We start from the raw sequence: 18,897 nt of genomic DNA, 5'->3' as shown, positions 1-18,897 counted from the left end.
CCCACAGCTCGTGACCATAGGTGAGGGTAGGAACGTACATCGACCGGTAAATCGAGAGCTTCACCTTCCGGCTTAGCTCCTTCTTTACCACAACGGATTGATACAAAGTCCGCATCACTGCAGACGCTGCACCGATCCGCCTGTCGATCTCCCGTTCCATTCTTCCCTCACTCGTGAACAAGACCCCATGATACTTGAACTCCTCCACTTGGGGCAGGATCTCATCCCCGACCTGGAGAGGGCATGCCACCCGTTTACGACTGAGGACCACGGTCTCAGATTTGGAGGTGCTCATTCTCATACCAGCTGCTTCACATTCGGCTGCGAACTGCTCCAGTAAGAGTTGAAGGTCACGGCTTGACGAAGCCAACAGAACCACATCATCTGCAAAAAGCAGAGATCCAATACTGATGCCACCAAACCGGACCCCATCTACGCCTCGGCTGCGCCTTGAAATTATGTCCATAAAAGTTATGAACAGAATTGGTGACATAGGGCAGCCTTGGTGGAGTCCAACCCTCACCAGGAACGAGTCCGACTTACTGCCGGAAATCAGAATCATCTTTATTGGCCAAGTATGTCCAAAAAACACACAAGGAATTTGTCTCCGGTAATTGGAGCCGTTCTAGTACAACAACAGACAGTCAATTGACGGAGAATAGTTTTGAGCCATAGAGACATTGACAACAAAAAACAGTCACTGAGCAATAAAGGGTTGGTAGTTATTTGGTAATGCTGGTACATTTTTATTTTTTTATTTTTTTTGTTTTTATGTGAATCTTCTGTGACTGGTTGACAGTCGTTGCCAAAATGTACAAGATCAGTGCCTAATCATTTTAGGGAAATTACTAATGTCACACAAAATCCCAACTTTGCTCCCTCTCGCTCTGACTGAATGCATTAAATGCTCACATTCACATTTTTAGCCCAGCAGCACACAATGTCCTAGTTCCCTTTTGATATGCCTATTTTTCTTGCTTTCACCAGTATTAGTGTTATTTTCTTCCTGTAGTTTAGCCTCTTTGCATTTCCCTATAGATCCCTCGTAGATTTAATAAAATATTCTATAAAATTCCACTCTTGGTTGCGTTTTGTGTGTTTTGAGTTTAAGTAAGCTTCTGTCATCTAGAACTCATATTTCATAAAATGTAGCAACCTTTAGATTATGAGACTGATAAAAGGTTTGTCATAGCTTTCTCCTAAACTTTATACATATAAAAAGTGACATGGTGCCCTTTACGAGACAAAATAGCTTGATTTATAACGCTAAGCATCAAATCATGCTAAACCAGCAGCAACGCAGGCGTCGCTGCTTTGGTTAATTTATTTGTTAAATAAATTCAATTTTATCAAAACTCCAATATACGCTACACTAGCATAGCCCTAATACCGCCGCAGCTGTTTGTAAGTAAGTACTGTATTTCACTATTCCATCACCGATCACCCACTGCTTTATTTATTTGAACCCTGTACTGTATTACCAATATCAGCCGCTAATTTGCCACTGGGAATTAAAAAGAAAAAAAGATTCCACGGTCATGACGTCACATATCGTTTCAAAATTACGTGTGTGCCCGTGAGTCTGACGCTTGTTTCCATTTCTCTCTTCATAAGAAACGCCTAGTAATGTGGAAAGGTTTTAAAACTTTATGAAGCTAGTACATCCAATTTCCCTCCCGGAATGAATGAAGTATCCATCCAGCCGTCCATACACGATTTCCGCTACTGAGATGTGAAAATCTACAAAACACACTCAAAAAAACCTCGCTGAGTCATTTAGCAAACACGTACACCATATGACAAAAACAAGTAAACTTTGGCAAGACATAAAGAACGCCATCAACTACATTTATTTCTGCAGTGTTCTAGCCAAAGTTGTATGTCATTGTGTGCTGTAGTGACAAACTTGTCCATTTGGTTTAAAATATATAATTAGGTTTACATTTTGATGTCATCTTAATTTTGGGGCATTTATTTACATTTTTTTAAACAAAACCTTAAATAAAATACTAAAGTGCAAACCTGATTTGGCATATTCTCCAGCCTGGACATAACTTGAAGTTATTCATTGTTAAATATTCCCATACAGTATTATAATTATGTCTTGGATAAATGTCCTGGGAAGCAAGTATAGAGTTACGGTTTAGTTTTTTTTTTTTTTAAATAGGATATCATCAAATTATCGTTATCGTAAAATAAAAAAATGATATTACCCACCCGTAGTACAACCATTGCTGCAATTCATGTTTACATCACAGCTGGTGAGTGCACGAAGTGCGTTCAGGGACACTGCATTAATGGGAGTGAATGTGTTCTTTTGTAATACGATACATAATTGTAAAAATGGATTACTGCACAAAGTCCTTGCCAGCCATGAGTTTATTAATTCCAATTAACAAATGCAATGTCAAAATAAACATTCACTTTGCCGCACATTTAGCAAAGGAAAATGTTTCAATGAGAGACTTTTAAGCCCATTCATCCATCAATTTTCCACACCGCTTATGCTCACAAGGGTCGCCGGCGTGCTGGAGCCTTTCCATGCTGACTGCAGGCAGGAGAATCAGAATCAGAATCATCTTTATTTGCCAGGTATGTCCAAAAAACACAAGGGATTTGTCTCCGGTAATTGGAGCCGCTCTCGTACGACAACAGACAGTCAATTGAGAGAGAACACTTTTGAGATATAAAGACATTGACAAAAAACAGTCACTGAGCAATAAAGGGTTGCTAGTTATCTGGTAAAGCCGTTTTTTTTTTTTTTATCTGTTTTTTTTTGGGGGGGGGACAATTGTGCAAAAAGATGCAAGATGCTTCTAGAACTTAAAGCAGTTCGAAAGACTAATATTGCAATAGTCCGGTGCAATGACCATTGTGCAAAGGGCGCCGAGACTTCAAGCGAGTAGTGCGATAATCTGGGACAATGTTGATTGTGCAAATGTTGCAGATACTGCAACAATGCAGTTGCAGAGGCAGGGTACATCCTGAACTGGTTGCCAGCCAATCGCAGGGCACATATAAACAAACAACCGTTCGCGCTCACATTCATACCTGTGGACAATTGAAAGTCTTCAATTAACCTACCGTGCATGTTTTTGGGCTCCGGGAGGAAACCGGAGTACCCGGAGAAAACCCATACAGGCACGGGGAAGAACATGCAAATGTACTAACCAGTCATTCACTGTGCCGCATTAACCTAAAATATGTCACGATAGCATTTTAGGTTTCTACTGGGAAGTTTGTAGCTAATTTGTCTGCACACCCACACCAGATTTGTAACAATCATCATTGTTCATATAAGTACAGTTAAATATTAAACAGAGTTCATTTTCCACCAATGTTACTGTATGTTTATGCAAAGCTTCAGTATAAGACCATGAGTTTAAAGGCTTGTCCTATCCTCATCTATTCTCTGTAAACATCTAACAAACGCCTCCATTGTCAAAGTCACATTGAAGAACAAATGTTTCTCAGACCACCACTTACAGCGTCATCCCCCTCCTCCACAACACACTCAGGCTCTACTGCCAACCATTTGTGGGATGCAAAAGCTATTTCCGCCCCTTTTTAAGATCATCCACAGGGGCCCACAGCATTTGAGAGACACTTGCCTTTTTATTCCACACACTTAACCCACTTAAACCCATCAGTCTCCTGGAGGAAGCATTTGTCCACCCTGGTGTGTGAGTGTGCGCTGACCTCGGAGAAGCTCGATTAAGTGCCACTCTGGTTTTACAGTGATTACTGAATATATTGCTGCAACAAGTGACTAGACCAAGTGAATTTCTACATTAATACTGTGTATGATTATCTCTAAGGCAATCAAAAGCCTACACATATACTGTAAAACATTTAGATACTACTAAATACAATGTTGTAATATTAAAGCCATATTTACTTAAAAAAGGATCTAAAACTTTTTCAGTTCTGCATTCTTAGCAATTTAGCGATGATAATCCTATATATGGCGATGCAAAGCTGATTCGTAAAATATGTGTGCCACACTAGTAATTGGTAGTTGTGGGCTAGTCTAATCATACACATTGTGATAACAATTTGAAATATTCTGGACAGATAGTCACTCTGAGTGGACTGTGTTTTTCGCCACCATATTCAGCGGAGAAATACAGTGCTTGTTTTAGCATTGAGTGCTAGAATAGCACATAGTAGAATGTAAGTAAGCAAAAAAAAAACGTGTTTAACCACATCATGGCAGAAAATATTGTTTGCCATGATGCAATTACTTTGTGAGCGCTCTGTCAAGAAAGAAGCAGTAGATTGCAATAAATGGCCTTTATTGTAAATAACGGACAAATAAAATACAGAGATCTTTGACTGGTAAATTCATCCATCCATCCATTTTCCGTACCACTAATCCTCACTAGGGTCGCGGGCACTGGTAAATTCCTGGTACATCATACTTTTCTCCCCTTGAGGCAACATACACAACAAGTCAAACTCAATAACACATCTCACGCAAAATTATTTTTTGGATTACAATTTTAAATCAAATGGAATATAAGGGAGAAGAAAAACCTCTTGTATTTTTTTGCGTAATTGTTGTTTTAAAAATATTACACCAAAAGTGTTTATCACATAATGGTCATGTAATCAAATGTCCAAAGTGCCACAGGAGATAATTATGTTTAAACCTTTTCTGTATAATCCTAAAATTTGTTTCTCAATGCCAGCATTCCACATTACACCATTCACGAACCATTTGACTTGCTTTGAGATTTTACTTAGAATGGTTATAGAAATTCCAATCAATAGTTGTTTATCTATATAAAGAAAATGTGCTGCATTTAAATGAGCCTGATTTACTAAGATCCAAAATACTGAGCGCTAAACTGCGTGTTTACTCTAACAGATCGTGCGCACTTTCGCTGGGCGTCTTGCATGTGATTTACTAAGATTGTGATCTTTTACTAAGATCCCAAATTGTGGGTGCTAAATTGGGTGTTCACTCACTCTTGACAAATTCCGTGCGCTGTTGGCAACAGATGACCGCCACATTTAAATTGGGCTTTGAACTTTTGGCAGCCCTGATGATTTTCACCATTGAACATTTGGGAGCGCACTGAAAGTGTAAAATGAAATGTAAAGTGATGGAATTGGAAATGTTAGTGGAAGAGGCAAAAAAAACAAGTTTCTGAATTACAAAAAAGTTGTTTTCTCTAATTTTGAGGTAGCCAGCAACTGTATAAAAGTCAGGAAAATGCTAAAATTCAACCCATTTGTTGATATGCGTGTACCCTGCATCAGCGTTGATTGTGTGTGTTTCTTTTTTTTTTCTTCTTTTTTTTTGCGGTTGTTGCTGATCCTTTCCTGGTTGGACTTCAGGTACAGCGAGCATTTAGCTTCCATCATGCCTTTAAACATTTACGACACCCTGTCTCAGTCAAATTCATTATTATGCAACACCCGGAAAAACTACTCTGAGAGAAGTCAGCACCCATTGTCACAGTGCGCTGAAATGAACCAGATGCACGGAAATGCAGAGTTGAAAGGATAGACTCCTTCTGGCTCACTTATACACAGTATAGTATTTCAGTTTAAAAATTGGGGAAAAAATTAGCTGTTGTTATAAAGGAATACCTCTCACACTGATTGGAGCTTGTGTATACATGCAGACTTTTTGTCATTCCGATTGAAGAGCTGTGGTCAACTGTTTTCTTGTGATGTGATTTATTCCAATCTGCCATTTACAAGGGCCACTACGTTCAATCAGAACAGCTGTTTTACTGATGTTGTGACATGCGCAGATCAATGTAAACATCACGTAATGTAGTAAGATAGAGGTAGGCCATCTATTTAGCACAGTAGTTGCGAATGTTTTTGTATTTTTATGAAAGGAACAGTACTTAAAAACATCTCCGTTTCAGACCAGCTCTGTTTTGAAGCAGCTATATTTTCAAGTGCGTAAACGAGGACGCCACAGCGCATTTACGTCAAGATAGAGCATGCGCAGACAGAGTCCAGCCCGACACCATTCCGATTCACTGCTTACATGATAAAAATTTACTTTTGATCCGTTTGGCAAAAGGAATATTCCACTCCTGTGAAACTGAATGAAATTCCATTTGGATTCTGTTTATTCAGATTGAGGTGTTTATATGGAGCATTTTCATTTGGTTTGGGCTTGTAACCCGATTCTAATGGCTCCATGTAAACCAGGCTTATGATTTATACTGTACTTATATTACATTAGGAGAAACTAGCTTTAAAGGTCCCATATTTCCGCTATTTAGACCGCCGTTGAGTGACTCTCTAACATGGACTTAGTATAAGTGTCAAAAAAAAAAAACACTGTGGTTTTGTCATACGAGTGTCCGGAAAAGGCCCCTCTGACAGCTACTTCTGTTTGACCCAGGAAAACAGAAGCACCACAGAGACAATATTACATCCCAAATAAAAGTTGGTTTGGCAAAGTATGTCCTAATTAACGAAACATTTCCACCGTAGTGATGACTGTTATTTATTGAATTTCCTGTTACATACTGTGCATGGTGACACACTTGAAAGTAGAAATTTGACATAGGCAAGCATGTGTGAATACATATACACAAGCATCCATGCACACTACACTAGCTCCGATATTTGTCTCTATCTCTCTGTATTCCATCCCACCTCTCTGTCATCCATCATCTCCAAGGCGACCATCCTGTGAAGGCACAGACCACATCAAGATTAGCTGTTTTCTCCTCCACACACCCCCATCCTCCACAACATTGGCTAAAAATCTATATCGTATACTGTAGCCAACGAAACCTCTCATATTTGCTGCTGCCCTCCACTTCCATGTATCAGCTGATCAATTCCCTCCTGCCATGTTTGAGGTGTCGTGTGTCTTTCTTCATCAGAATCATCTTTATTTTCTAAGTATGTCCAAAAAACACACAAGGAATTTGTCTCCGGTAGTTGGAGCCGCTCTAGTACGACAACAGACAGAGAACACTTTTGAGACACAGAGAAAAACAGTCACTGAGCAATAAAGGGTTGCTAGTTATCTGGTAATGCTGGTACAAGGTTTGTTTTTTTGTTTTTTGACAATTGTGCAAAACGATGCAGAGTCCTCCAGCACTTAGAGCAGTTCGAATGACTAATCTTGCAATAGTCCGGTGCAATGACCATTGTGCAAAGGGCGCCGAGACTTCAAGGAGTGTATGCAGTTTAAAGTGACGAGTAGTGCTATAATCTGGGACAATGCTGATTGTGCAAATGTTGCAGATACTCCTCAGTCAGTGTGCAAATGGGGCAGATGCTACTCTGGCATGAGTGGCCAGTATTGGTCAACAACAGATATGCAAATAGTGCAGCGTGGCGAGACTACTACAGTGAGTGCACGAGTAATATATAATTGGCCCAAACTCAGACAAAAGAAATTGGCAGCATGTTGCAATGGAATTGTAAGTTAGGTGTTTAAGAAGTTGATTGGAAGAGGGAAGAAGCTGTTGGAATGTCTGCTAGTTCTAGTTTGCATTGATCGGTAGCGCCTACCTGAGGGAAGGAGCCGGAAGAGCTGGTGACCGGGGTGCAGACGGTCCAAGAGGATTTTGCACGCCCTTGTCTTAGTTCTGGCAGCGTGCAAGTCCTCAATGGTGGGTAGGGGGGTACCGACAATCCTTTCAGGAGTTTTGATTGTCCGTTGCAGTCGGAGTTTGTCCTTTTTTGTAGCAGCACCAAACCAGACTGTGATGGAAGAACACAGGACTGACTCGATGACCTCAGCAGCTCCCGTGGCAGGACATGCTTCCTCAAAAGTCGCAGGAAGTACATCCTCTGCTGGGCCTTTTTGAGGACGGAGTTGATGTTGATCGCCTACTTCAGGTCCTGAGAGACTGTAATTCCCAGGAACTTGAAGGTCCCGACAATTGACACAAGGCAGCTGGACAGCGTGAGGGGCAGCTGTGGCGAAGGATGCCTCCTGAAGTCCACGATCATCTCTACAGTCTTGAGCGTGTTCAGCTCAAGGTTTTGTCGGCCACACCACAGCTCCAGCCGCTCCACTTCCTGTCGATATGCAGACTCGTCACCGTCCTTGATGAGGCCGATGACAGTGGTGTCATCTGCAAACTCATTTCATGCCCGACACACTTTATTGGAGAATTGTGACTCAGCGTGTAAAGTTGGTCATTTCCTCTTACTGGCAGATCGAATTAGTGATTACCATGTCCACTATCATTAATGTAGTAGTTGCCCAAGCAAGCTTACATATGGGTTCAAATTTGACTTTTTGGTGGAAAAAAATAAAACTCCATGAGGTAATTAGCTCTGGCAAATTAGCGCTTTCAAGATTGATGACATGATTTAAGGGAGAAATATTGGCCTAAGAAAAAAACAAACAGTTTAAAGAGGCTGCTTACCACATTAAACCTTGCTCATTTCGTACACCGTCATGAACTCTCGTCACTTTAGGTACACTCGACTGAATACTACCAGGTTCGTTCTGAAATAGACAGCAAGTACCTGTATTGTATTTGTACATAAAACAAGCTATTTGAATGAATGAAGGGTGAAAGTGGTTAAGTCAGACTGGAAAACCATCCTGTCAGTCAAACAAAAAACCAAGATTGGACAACGGTTGGTCCTGTGCGTGCAAAGGCTAACGAATTGACTCACTAGGTGGCCTAATCTGTGACCTTGTGTGTGTTAGCGTGTGTGTTTTGTTTAAATAAACAAAACAAAAACAACTATAGCCCCACGATGATGTCTGATTACAGTGTTTGCCTGGCAACTGTCTCCTGGCCTCCCAAGGGAAAGGTAAACTGAGTGCCGTTTGCGCTGAGCAGAGAAGACAGTTATTGATTTTCTAGTTGCCTATTATTTTTGTTTTTCACTGAGAGGGCCTAGTGAGCAAGTGTTTTTTGTTTTTTTGTTCCCCCCCCCCCCCCCCCCCCCCAATCATGTGCGTCAGTATTTCTTTATGTTAACTGATGTGTGTTCACGCTGTGGTTGGACTGCCTCTGTTGCCTATTAGCTGATGATTATGGAAGTATGAACATAGCCTTCGCGTGTATCCTGTTTTTTTGACATCACTACCGTTTGAATTAGATTTCCAGTCAACCAACTCAACAATTCTCAGTAATTGGATGGAAACTAGCAGGGTGAAGAAATGCCTCTTTGGTGTGTACTTTGTGTGTGGGCGGGGTGAAAAAGGTTTTCTGTTTACATCTAGCATCAACAAACTTTTTCATCTCACGGAGCGATGTCAAAGTGAAGTTGTATGTTCAACTTTTCTAGTTCTAATCTTTTCTAATCCTAAATATGGGGAACAGTGAAGATATTCACTTGCAATTAAATATAATACTGTGTAGTGATTTGCGTAATGCTCTGAATGTGAAGTTTAGGACCCCAAACCTCCAAGTTTCACAACATGATAAACTTTTGTCCACAATAATATTCCCTGTGACTGTTCAAGCTTAAATGTTTGCTTTTATTTTGTCGACCTTTGTGAGAATAAACAATACTTTACAGTATACACCTAAAGTGGATTGCGGACCCATTTTTGTTGACTGTTGGACAGCTAGTCAGAAATTACAATGCAATACTTAACATGCATCAGATGTCAGAGATGTTCTATACTTTCAAAAGAAAACTTTGTTTTACAGACATGCATCAGAAACATTAGACCGTTTTTTAGACAGAAACATGTCTTCCATTTCAGGATTATGGAGGCCACTGTGCTCTTAAAAACCTTAAGTGCAGCAGAACTTTTTTTGTAACCTTGGCCATATCTGTGGCTTATCACAATTCTGTCTCTGAGCTCTTCAGGCAGTTCGTTTGACCTCATGATTCTCATTTGCCCTGACATGCACTGTGAGCTGTAAGGTCTTGTATAGACAGGTGTGTGTCTCAGCCGACGGACAGGCAGCAGGCTCTTCAGTGGCGTCTCCTCCTCGCTTGGTGCTTGTGTCGGTGTGTGGGTCCACATAACAGAGACACTTCAGAGAAAGTCCACGTTTATTAAACATGGTGTCACACGTTATTCAGCCTGTGGCTCACACTACATTACAGACATCTGAGCATATACTTCCTACTACATTCAGGACATTAAAGTCCCCCATTATATTTTGGAACCCCAAATATAGTCACCCTCCCTTTATAAAGTATAGTCACCTTTATGTGAAGCCCATGTAAAGAAACAAGGTAAATTGTCTTATTTTGGCCTCACTGTCGCCTCTTCCTACCCTCCATACAATTGCTGCATTTTTTCATGGGGACTGTGGCCTTGATTATTGCAAAGGCTTGAATTGTAGTGCGTGCTTTTATAAAACCCCACACAGAGCTGTGTGTTCCATTGCCTCGCTTTCGTAGGTAGTGCCTTAACATTCTTTGCAAGTCATGTATAAAATGAATGTTAAGTTGAATTATTGTGACCTTTAAACAGTTTAAACTCTACTTTTTTTTTTTATTATAGAGTTACAGTTTTGTTCAAGTGTGTTAGTGTGCACAGTACATAGCAGAGCAGTGTAGTCTTAAGACTACGGCACACCCTGAGCTAGAATATTTGGCTTCCCAAGATGTCGAGCATAAAAAGCTTATCCTGTCATAAAATTATCCAAGTGTGGATGGCGAAGGGCCAAATGTGGTCCAGAGGAATCATATTGAGCTGTGTGTACTGTGGGAGGTGTTCTGGGTCAGTTTCAAATTATGGAACGACTATGCGTGAAGCATAATGTCCCATCAAATTGTCGAGTATTTGGGTGACAATAGCATCACATCATGACTCAAACGTGCACACACCCTCAAATAGAACTGCCTTCACACAAGTAGTGTGTTTGCTAGCACGTTTGCAAACAGGCACAGTTCCCCTTTTATGTTTCCGAACGTGAGTAGAAAAGTCAAGCTTAAGTCCTCTTGTCACGTTTGCCGCTCATCAACAAGTCAGCGGCACAGGCTGCGATGCCCTCGGATGTACTTGGCAAGTAAGCAACTAACCTGCCCGCCAGCATATCTGCTTGCCAGAAGAGCATCGAGGTAGTTTGCATGCCAACTTGCCTCCCCAGCAGCCACAAGCTAATGCTTCACTAACCTTGTCACCCTGTGTCTCCGTCTGTGATTGTGTCTTTGGATGTGTATTGACACAGGCAGTGTCTAGTCGCACCCTGCAGGGACTGACTCAGCTCTGATCAGCTCCTTCACTGCACCAACTAGCATAATTCTTAATGGTTATACTGTATCTCTTTTTCCCAGCTACAATGGAGCATCTAGGGTTGTACACATTTTGTGCCATAGCAAATAATGAAAATATTCTGTTGCTGAGTCAAACTGCCACCATCGTAAAACCTTTATAAATAAGTAAGATGTCAACCACTGTAAAATGGAGAAAACAACATACTGCCTTGACTTGCTTAACTGTTGATAATACGGTTCAGTTGTAGTCAATTGTGAACGTACGTAAATGCTTCATGTAACTTCTAGTGTGTATTTTATGACTTCTCTCTTTTGACACCTGTTGCTGAGGCTGATCTGTCTTTTGGAATAAGTATTACAACAAGCCAAACAAAAAGTAAAGCATATGTAATCGGGATACATTGTGCCTGATCACATTTTAGTGCAATTGAGTCCGAGTCACTTGATTATGAGTATCTGCTGATACAGAGTCCTGATTAGATCCCTCGGCAATGCATTAAGAAGAAAAAGGGAGAGTGCATTCAAATTGTCTGGATTTTCTGAATTGTTTAAATTTTAATAAAAGTATCCCAACCAAAGCGATAAATTTTTATTTGACTACAAGTAGGTGTAACAATTCATCCATTACATCAATAGCGATTTATATTCCTACGATCCAACTACATCGATCTGTGCTCGACAAGTTGGCCTTCCGGAAGTATATATATTGATATAAATTAGTTTTTAAAGGTAATCAATCGATTACATCTATACTAAGGAATAACGCATTGGATTTAAGCATGATAGGGTTTATATAGAGCATGTGCGTGTACGTCTGTGTGTGTTTAGCACTTTTAATAATAAAGACGTTAAGCGTTACTCAATTAGGTTGGCCTGTCTGTGATGTCATCGCCACATGCCGGAAGGACAAATGGCAAAAATGTCAACTCGAAAAGAGATAAAGGCTCCGTGGATTACCGTTAAGAAAAAGATTTGGGTTATGCCGACACTATGAAAAAAATCAAGTAAATCTACGGAGGAGTTTGCGGATAAACACAGTGGTGCTGTGAATGGGTTGGAGTAGGGAGATTTAGAAGTAAATGACAGCGGTGATAGTATGGATATAAGGTATGACAGTGAAGGAACTGGAGGGGAAAGAGAAAATCCATTTGCGTTGGTACTAAAAAACAAAAGATAACAAATAGGAATGCTGCGGTAGGAAAAGGAAAAGAGGTTTTGGTGATGGTGTTTACATTTATTCTTCGGCTCAGTGATGACAAAGGACTTTTTTCGATGAATCCATTTAAATCTACTACCATTTTAAAAAATAAAGTTTGATATTGTACTTGCAAAGGTGTTGAGGGACGGAACTTAATAGTAATATGTATGTATCTATAGTATAGATGAGGCACAAAAGGAGACAGCATCCTGGATGAAGGAGGTGAGACGCTGCAAAGCGTTGAGTGTGAGCCGGGTTGAGATGAGGGCTGCGTGAAATAAAGGGGTGATGTGGGGAATACCAAGGGAGGATTCGATGGGCAAAATCAAATCGAATTTGAGAGAAGGAACACTAAGGGAGGCTCATTTAACCTGCAGAGATGTTGGTTGCACTTTATTTTTTACAGCTACAGTAGTAGTAGCAGGTAAACCCACTGTTAATTCAACCTGAAGAGACGTTGTTTGCACTTTATTCAGTTAAAGTGTGAATGTATTTGTCATTCATTTTTCTTTAGTTGTATGTTTGTTATATTTAGAATAAATGTTTACCTGATTCTCTTCCAAGAAACAACAGGAAGGAAACTTCAACTGGACTGTCTAGTATGTAGGTATTTACAGGGGCTGAAATAAGTATTTAACACGTCACTATTTTTTTTATTAAATATATTTCCAAAGGTGCTATTGACATGAAAATTTCACCAGATGTTGGGAACAACCCAAGTAATCCATACATACAAAGAAAGTAGAACAAATAAGCTCGGAAATTAAGTTGTCTGTAATAATGTGAAATGACACAGTGACAGCTTCAAGACGCCTCTGTATGGAAACCGGACCCCCTCTACGCTTCGGCTGCGCCTAGAAATTCTGTCCATAAAAATTATGAACAGAATCGGTGACAAAGGGCACCCTTGGCGGAGTCCAACCCTCACCGGAAACGAGTCCGACTTACTGCCGACAATGCGGACCAAACTCTGACACTGGTCATACAGGGACCGAACAGCCCATATCAGTGGGTTCGGTACCCCGTACTCCCTAAGCACCCCCCACAGAACTCCCCAAGGGACACGGTCGAACGCCTTCCCCAAGTCCACAAAACACATGTAGACTGGTTGGGTGAACTCCCATTCACCCTCGAGGACCCTGCCAAGGGTGTAGAGCTGGTCTACTGTTCCACGGCCAGGACGGAAAAACACGCTGCTCCTCCTGAATCTGAGATTCGACTTTCCGACGGACCCTCCTCTCCAGCGTAGGAGGACCCTGAATAGACCTTACCAGGAAGGCTGAGGAGTGTGATCCCCCTGAAGTTGGTACACACCCTCTGGTCCAAAGTGGGGACCACCAACCCCAGTCTGCCAATCCAGATGCACTGTCCCCGATGTCCACGCGATGTTGCAGAGGCGTGTCAACCAGGACAGCCCCACAACATCTAGAGCCTTTAGGAACTCCGGGCGAATCTCATCCACCCCCGGGGCCTTGCCACCGAGGAGCTTTTTAACCACCTCGGTGACCTAAACCCCAGAGATAGGAGAGCCCCAGCGGGAGCGCTATTCAGCAGTCAGTCTTTTGGCTGAAAAGTTGCTAAAAAAAAAAAAAGGTTAATTTTAAGCCACTGAAAACGTATCATTCGAAACGAACCAATATCGTCCTTGAATCATTTCAGCAGCCACGAAACGTGATACAAATCAAATCGTTATACCCCGAGCTATTAATGTAGTGTAGCAGTGGTTCAAACAATGAACCAATGCGGTGAAGCACAAAATAATAATCCAAACAACTTTTAAATATCCTGTCTTAAATTAACAAACTAAAATATAACCAATAAAATATAAGAAATTCCACTTAGTGCAGTCACAAAATAAAGATATTAGAAGGTCATTGAATCCATTTTACACAGTACAACATGGTAGTAATAAAACTGGAGCGCTAAACCACTTCAAACAGTGGACACCAATGTTATTGCAACAGTGGTTTGGGTAATGTAGTTCTCCTTCTGTGTGTTACCTCGTAGCCATGTCATCGTGCAGCACCTTTGTCTAAGGTGTCGCTTGATGAACTGCTAATAAATAGAGGGAAATGTTTTATATACTTCCTCTTTTGTTAATTGACTCACCCGCTACGTAACGTTTGGTGTTTTCGTTCACGTGTGAACAAATAGATGCCACAGGTACCACCGGTTTTAGTTGAAGCTTGAATAAACAACAAGCTTTTTAGTGGAACCCCATCACACATCGACGTGGTTTTCTGCCTCTCATCTTTTTTTTCATGCCATCAAACAAATCCGAAACATTACATTGGATAGTTCAAATTACTATTGTTGTTTCATTTGGCAATATCTTTATACTTCAGGATAATTTTGTTTCTTTATGATTTTTAAAAATTATAAAATAAAATAAAAAATCTGATCTTTTTCAACCGAGCTCCCTGAACCGATGTCTCGGGAGGTTTGGTAAGGTCTTGCTGGCTGCTGGAGCCCCACCGCGAGTTTAGTGTGACATCATAGGCATATTTGATCTGAAAACCTTGCTTGAATTTGTAGTGTACAACTTTAGGGGCGTTCAACGTTAGACTTTCCACTGTTTAGTACTATAATATAATGTATTTTTGCTTTACAAACTGTAAAACTCAGTTCCAAAACGCCTAGTGATTACCATGAAAATCTGCAGGGCATTCTGGAAAAAATGTGCAGACAGACTTTCAATTGTGCCCTGCGTTTGGCTGGCGACCAGTCCAAAGTGTACCCCAAGGCAGCTGGGATAGGTTCCAGTTCGCCCATGACCCTAATGAGGACAAGGCGCTATGGAAAAATGGATGGATAAACGACCAGACAATATTTCTTTCAAGATATTATTTCTTCTGCTCATGTCTTTCTGCTGTCAACTGTCATTTACTGTACAAAGTAAAGTTTAAGTTTAAATTGAAGTACAATTCACAACGGGGTATTTTCAGCCTCGCTCTGCACTGTGTACCGCAGTTGTTGTTCTTCATGAGTAGGCTGTCACATCAGTGTATAGCCATGGACGAACATTTCAAATAAACAAGTAAAGATAGCCAGAAGCTCCTGGGTTTCTGGTTGATTTGATCAGCATCTGAAAAGCATACTGGAAGCTTTCTTTTCTACTTTATTAGAATGACCCCAGTTGTAGTACTTCCTTAACAGAACCACATTTAGCCCTTGACTTGATGAGTCCTTATGCTGCAGTCATGTAAAGTTTTAAAACTAGCCTCTCTGTTGTTGTGTCCCTCCATCTCTGTCTTGCAGTGCTCACTGACCAATCATGGATGAGAAGCCCCAAGCAAGAAAGCATCAAGAACAGAAGTGAAGAAGAGGGAGCATGTCAAATCTATTCAATTCTTTCCTCCCTCTGTGCTTTCGTTAGCCATTCATACATCCATTTATTTATTATTATTAATTCATTTATAACAATAACGAATTAATAATTCATATTATCTTGATTTGTTGTCAAGTTGCACAAGCACACCCCTGCCTTCTCGGAAATAAATCCAGGTGATCCGGTGGTGATGAGACTGCAGGTTGTGTGTCTTTGTGTTGTGTGTGAACGTGTGCGATGGCTGTCTCTCGTCACAGCATGCTAATAATGACTGGAAATGGGCTCGTGTGCAGCCTTCTCACAAGGCCCGCAGGCTTGATTGTGTGCTGTGCTTGTGATTTCATTGAGAGAGAAGCCACGGAAAGGAGGTATAAATGAAGTGGAGGACAGATGAATAGTGAAGTGAGCATGTATTAATGTGTGTGCGTGCGTGCGTGCCGTGCGTGTGTGTGTGTTGTTTATCATGCCGTTCCGCTATAGTAACCCTCTGTGGATTTGTGTGGTCACGCGAAGGTGCGTGTGTGGATGCACATGAGCAAAACAGCAGACAGGCCACATATTGTCCCCGCTGCTGTTACCATGGTGACCGCGTTGGGTTGCGCTAGCAGCAAGGTGTGGAGGAACCTTCCAGATAACCCCGGAGGTCAGTGTACAGAAGTACAACCCACAGCACCCCCTATAGTCACACTCATGAACCTTTCACCTAGAGTGTGTGTTCGTGTGTGTGTGTAGAAATGATGTCCACATGCAGGGATATCAACTTTGTGTGATGAATCGTCACAATCACATCATAGAGTAAAGGTAGGGAGGAGTATGTTTGTTTAATAGGCGCGCCAGTCTTCATACACTTTTTTTAAATGCTACAACATAATTTGCAAGCATTGGTAATGAATAACCTGCTGTAACGGTTGGCAAATGTTACAGATTGTCCGGTCAGAACAAAATAATAACATGGTTCAAGTCGTTTGAAACATAACATTTCTTGGTTGTCCGGGTGTGGTTTTATAAATGCAATCCAGCAAATGCCTGCCTGTTTGTGGTTCGCTATTCACAAAGTCACCTTTTCTCTTTTTCTTTTCCTGCTGAACCTGTTTTCAGCTATTTGCTGAAAAATGCTTGATGATGCCACAAGATGCCGTCAAAGCCCTCGCTAATAAGAAAGCTGCAATTGGTGTCAAGGAAGTATTGTTGAAGTGATACATCTCTCCTGTATGTTGGAGAAGAGCAACGTTTGGCCTCCATTCTTAGTGGAAGTTATGGAGAGTCTTTGCTGGGTGTACATGTACGTGTGCACTTCTCATCTGTTAGCCAATTATTTTCAACGGCAATGTTTTTAAATGACTGAAATTATATTATATTATATGATCAGTCATATATATATTATATATGACTGAAATTATATTAAATTATATAGATAGTTTGTGCTAAATCTGCGGTTTAAACTATTAATATACCGTCGCCAATTATAAACATATATGGGGGTTAGACGTCAATTCCTCGCGTTTCTTCGCTATCTGCAGCAGGGTTTGGTTAATGTTTGCCTATTTTCGTCGTTTCCATTCGAAGGTTAAAATCACCCGTATGGTATTGACTCAACATGCTTGGAACCCGGTCTGACCAGGTATAGAAGTGTGTCGCAAAGCCTCAATAATAAGGAGTATGGTAGGTTCTGCAGTACATAAATAACGTAAATAACATTTTCGACTCGTTTTTTTTTTTTTAATTAATACTTTATAGCAGCTCCGTTATCGCCTGGATTAGCACTCAGAAGAGCCGACACATCTGCCAAGGTTGAATAATCTCTGTCTGAACAAAAGTTACAAGGCCAAAGTGTTCCACTGCAGCGCTGTAGGTACAGCTCCATCTGCTGGATCTTTGTACCCGACTTGGCCTCAATGCAAGTGGACTGTGATGGCAAAAGTAAATTACATTCTTGTGCAATCACCAAAATCTAATATGTTCTTGCTTGCTGGATGCCACCCAAAAACAAAGTTTCATGGAAGTGGTTAAGTAGTTTTCCATAATGATTAAAGTCAACTTTTCTCAGCTCACAATTTCCAGTTATAAAATGTTGGACTTTTGCCCCAAAAACGAATAGCAAAAATATGGACATAAAAACAGTGATCAGGCAATGTTTTAGCATCACCTAAGTGGTCTTGCTCTGCATCCGAACCAATTGCTCTTTTGTTGACAGCCACAAAAGGACATATTTGCATTTCTCTGAGGATACCTATGATAAGCTTTGATGTATTGGCAAGCTGTATCGTTCATAATGAATTCATTTGGCCTTTTATCTCAGCAATAGCATGTCTCAGAATTCACAAGCAATATCTAACCAGCAACACCATTATGGCTGCTTGTCCAATCTAATAACAGTGACACTAATACAAGAGCTGTACCTACAATTATGCCTTCACAAAGATTATAATACTCATTTTGAGAGGCATTCATTTAGCAATATGTTTATTATTTGGTGTAGTTTGAAGTGGTGTGGAACTGTACTTTAGCTGTTATTAGCTGTTTCTAATAGAAGTAATATTTTGTCTGGTTGGTGTAAGTCCGTAGTCCAGCATGTAACGGTCATTGTAAGATGCAGGCTTTTGTAGCTGTTAATGAAGGTGTTGAGAAGTATTTTGACCCTGTGATCAATAGCTCTGCTCTATTGATCACAGTTTGGGCTGATCAATACATCAAATGCTACAAAAAAGGACAATTGACCACTGGTCCAATGATCTCATGATAAAGATGGATTCAGGCATCTGTGCATCTTCTCTCTGCGTGTGGGGACGTGTTTGAGACTCAGTCAATACCTCCTACTCCAAACGTCACTTCTTCACCAAGGATTAGCCTGCTCTGACCCAACAGCCGTGACGCACATATTGCCTATATTGAACCCTGTGCCATATTTGAGTTTCCAGCCAGTGACTCTCATATCTTCTCTCTCTCCTTTGACATTTCTTTACAAATACCAGCCTCTGTTATTGCCTTCTCCTATTCAGACATCTTCCGATTAAACAAGCTCCTCCTGAAAGCCCAGCCACTGCTGTGTGCCATTTGCTTTTTATTAGAAACACGCGACATTTAATTAAATTGACTGATTTAGAGAAATATGAAGGATATTTTGGCGATATATCAGATAGGGGAGCACAATGGGTGAAAAGAAAATCGAGGACCGGCCCTTATTGAATGTGGTAGGAGTGTGAAATTAGATAACACTGGCCTGATTCTGGTCTGG

General features: G+C 40.9%; 1 protein-coding gene across 2 annotated transcripts in view; it reads left to right on the top strand.

Moving 5' to 3' along the window:
* The window catches only part of LOC133409254 (MICOS complex subunit mic25a-like), a 68,675-nt gene extending 52,817 nt beyond the window's left edge, over positions 1 to 15,858 (top strand). The window contains exons 10-11 of one of the 2 annotated variants that reach the window (XM_061689039.1): positions 2,516 to 2,592; positions 15,593 to 15,858. In XM_061689039.1, the coding sequence (XP_061545023.1) occupies positions 2,516 to 2,548 (33 nt within the window). In that variant the 3' untranslated portion in view covers positions 2,549 to 2,592; positions 15,593 to 15,858. The remainder of the gene's footprint in view (positions 1 to 2,515; positions 2,593 to 15,592) is intronic. The other variant, XM_061689040.1, reaches the window with a different exon arrangement.
* The last annotated feature ends 3,039 nt before the right edge of the window (positions 15,859 to 18,897 follow it).

This window comes from Phycodurus eques, chromosome 10 (assembly GCF_024500275.1).
Source record: "Phycodurus eques isolate BA_2022a chromosome 10, UOR_Pequ_1.1, whole genome shotgun sequence".
Taxonomy (NCBI): Eukaryota; Metazoa; Chordata; class Actinopteri; order Syngnathiformes; family Syngnathidae; genus Phycodurus; species Phycodurus eques.
Note: the sequence above shows the minus strand (reverse complement) of the source record. Positions and strands in the feature narration are given on the sequence as shown.